This window comes from Chaetomium strumarium (genome assembly GCF_033439665.1).
Source record: "Chaetomium strumarium strain CBS 333.67 chromosome Unknown B0T15scaffold_6, whole genome shotgun sequence".
NCBI lineage: Eukaryota > Fungi > Ascomycota > Sordariomycetes > Sordariales > Chaetomiaceae > Chaetomium > Chaetomium strumarium.
In genome coordinates, this window is record NW_026944434.1 from 1 (window position 1) to 2,754 (window position 2,754).

At 56.6% G+C, this 2,754-nt stretch overlaps 1 protein-coding gene across 1 annotated transcript; it reads left to right on the forward strand.

The window, feature by feature from the left end:
* Window positions 1–1,977: 1,977 nt before the first annotated feature.
* On the forward strand, window positions 1,978–2,754 carry B0T15DRAFT_576286 (uncharacterized protein; the record flags this gene model as incomplete). The annotated part of the gene is made up of 3 exons (XM_062871025.1): window positions 1,978–2,010; window positions 2,161–2,301; window positions 2,367–2,754. Exons 2-3 carry the CDS (start codon window positions 2,273–2,275, stop codon window positions 2,752–2,754), a joined length of 417 nt encoding a protein of 138 aa, XP_062718593.1. The 5' UTR covers window positions 1,978–2,010; window positions 2,161–2,272.

Consider the following 2,754-nt stretch of genomic DNA (forward strand, 5'->3'; position numbering starts at 1 on the left):
GTACGAAATCAAGGCTTGGCCGCTCTCGAAAGGCGCGAGTCCCTTTTGGCGGAACATCAACGCAACGGCCTGCTGAAGACTGAAATCCCATGCTTTCACAACCCCCATTGTAGCGGCATAACAGGGTACTCGACGCCAGACCAGGGCGCAGCTGAACCATGACAGCCTGACACGCTGTGTTTCTCGCCAGGTCTATCAACAATTGAACAAGGACCCGGCATAGGCGATGTTCGTAGCCAAGACTCGGGCCATATTTCAACTAAACCTTGCCGTATCATGTTGGGATCTATCCTCCCGCGATGGATACGTGGTACTTGCCACCTGGTGGTGCATTTTGAAGCGTTGTGTAGGACTACCTGAAGCTACATGATCTGATGTGAGGTCACACAAGTGACAAGCCAGGGTGTGTCTGGCTGACCAGCGGGCGTTCAACTTAGCTCGCTTGACCTTGAAGCTCAATAAGCGATGGTCGAGACCCAGGAGCGACGTAGCCTGAAAGTTACAAGGCGTGGACCACCACTACACCCTTGTCTGCGTGGCCATTTCGGTCAGCCAGTCAGTCCGTGGCTCAACACGACCCGTGGCCGCCCAGCCTTACGTTGTTTCCCACCATCTTGTCCGACCTCAGCATCGCAGCTTGGTTGGCGACAAGCCACGTGGCTATGGTAGGATACACCAAACGAGGAACCTGACAAAAGGCCAACAATACAGCCTTGCGGCTGCCGCAGTTTGTGGTGTGGACCTTGGAGAACTTAAAGAGCGATGACGCACTTCCTAGTTCCATTTCGTTCTCCGCTTGCGATGACCCTTGACTGCATCACAGCGGTACCTAGCCCACGGTGAACAGAGTAAATTGGTGAGTTCGCACCTGACACCAGCAGTACATGACGGCCTCTATCGTCGTCACCTACGTAGCAAGGAATGACTCAGGAGGACAACACCGGTGTAACTGAAGCTCCCAGTGTAGCAAGCATAAATACCCAGCTATTCCCCTCTGGCCGTCAGGGTCCAGTCTACCCTCCTTATCCTCAGCGTCAGCTCTACTGCCAGCTACCTAGTATCAACAACTGAAGTGCCACACAAACCAACTCCAAAAGCAACACCTCTCCAAAGTCAACCCAGCAGCAACCCATCGACAAACAGATCCCCTTTCGAACCTAAACCTAAATTACCCGTCCAAGACTACTTACTACATCGGGAATCACAAACCGAGCGCAATCGAAGGGAAAGAAAGAAGAAAGAAGACAAAAGATAAAAAAGAAAAATGTGCACATCCTACACAGACTACTACCGATGCGGCCACGTGCGCCGCCGCCGCTACGAGCACGCGCTGTGCCACGCGCGCGGCCACACGTCGGCTGCCGACTGCTGCGCCTGCTACTATTATGAGTATGCCGGCGGCGGCTCGGACCCGTGGGACTATCTGTGCTACACGTACCGCTCCTCTCGCGGCCGTGGCGGTGACCGGGATTGGAGAGGGGGCGGTGGAAGGGCGAGGAGGCACTGGACTTGGGGGGGGCAGGGAGGTGGTGAGGATCAATTACAATAATGGGATTTGGATCCCCTGAGTTCGTTCGGATGTGGACTGCTCTGACTACTACTGCAATTGGGAAGGAAGTGAGAGCGAGGTTGGAGAAGGACGGCGCCTTGGTTTAGTTTGTGGCATTGTGCTGGGCTGTGGTTAAGCATGGACATGGTAAGCATGTGATAGACAGGGCGGAGAGACGGTTGCGGATATGGGCGAAGGCGACGCAATCTCGTGTCGTACGGCTCAATGAGTGTCGACCCTCACAGACGTTTTGCTCTTATTATTGTCGCCGACAACATTCGCGCACATGGACTTAAGAAAACGGTTGGGGCATATGGTTTGTGCAATATTGAGAGTCCAGCACAATTCTGTTGGGATCGGCGGGTCCCCTGCGCGTCCTTCTTCGCATACCGCTTTGGCAATAAGAGAGGCGGCTTGACTGGTCGACAGCGTTACGCATCCGCCACATCCGCTATCACCAGGTGCATTACCGACATATCTTTCTGGTTGCAGCTCGCTTCGGCCTCGTTCATGTATCAAAATGACTCAGCGAGCCCCTTGTTGTGGGATGCGTGGTCGCTCGCTACGTACGTGTTGAGTTCCGGGAAGTCTGATTCGTGATGTTCGTCTAGGAAGTGCATATAAGCCGCTGTCTCGACGATCCCTTCCACACGTCCTCTCTCACATCTCAACCCTCAAACCGAATCCGCTCCTGATGCCATCGAACCGTCACCCTCTCACACAATGGCATCCGACTTCGCAGCCGCCAAAGCGTACGCCAGCCCCTTCCTACCCTTGCTTCAACCCCAACTAACACAGGCGGCACCCCAACATGTAGCAAATACGCCGGCCGGCCACGAGAAACGCTCAAAGTCCTGTACGACCACGAACTGCGCAACTGCCCGGGCAAATCCATCGTCGGGCTCGAGCTGCGGTACGCGCCGCACGGCTGGAGCCCGCCGCACCGGCACGCGGGCGCGACGGCGGTGGCCCACGTGCTGGAGGGCGTGTTCCTCAGCGGCATGAACGGCACGCCGCCGCACGTCTACACGCCCGGCGAGACGTTCGTCGAGCTGCCGGGCTGCCACCACACCGTGTCGGACAACGCGAGCAGCACCGCGCCCATGAGAGCGATCGTCGTGCTCGTCGTGGACACGGCCGTGCTGCGGACCGAGAAGGGCTACGCGGCGCTGCTCGAGATCGATGCCGGCTGGGAGGGTGCTTGA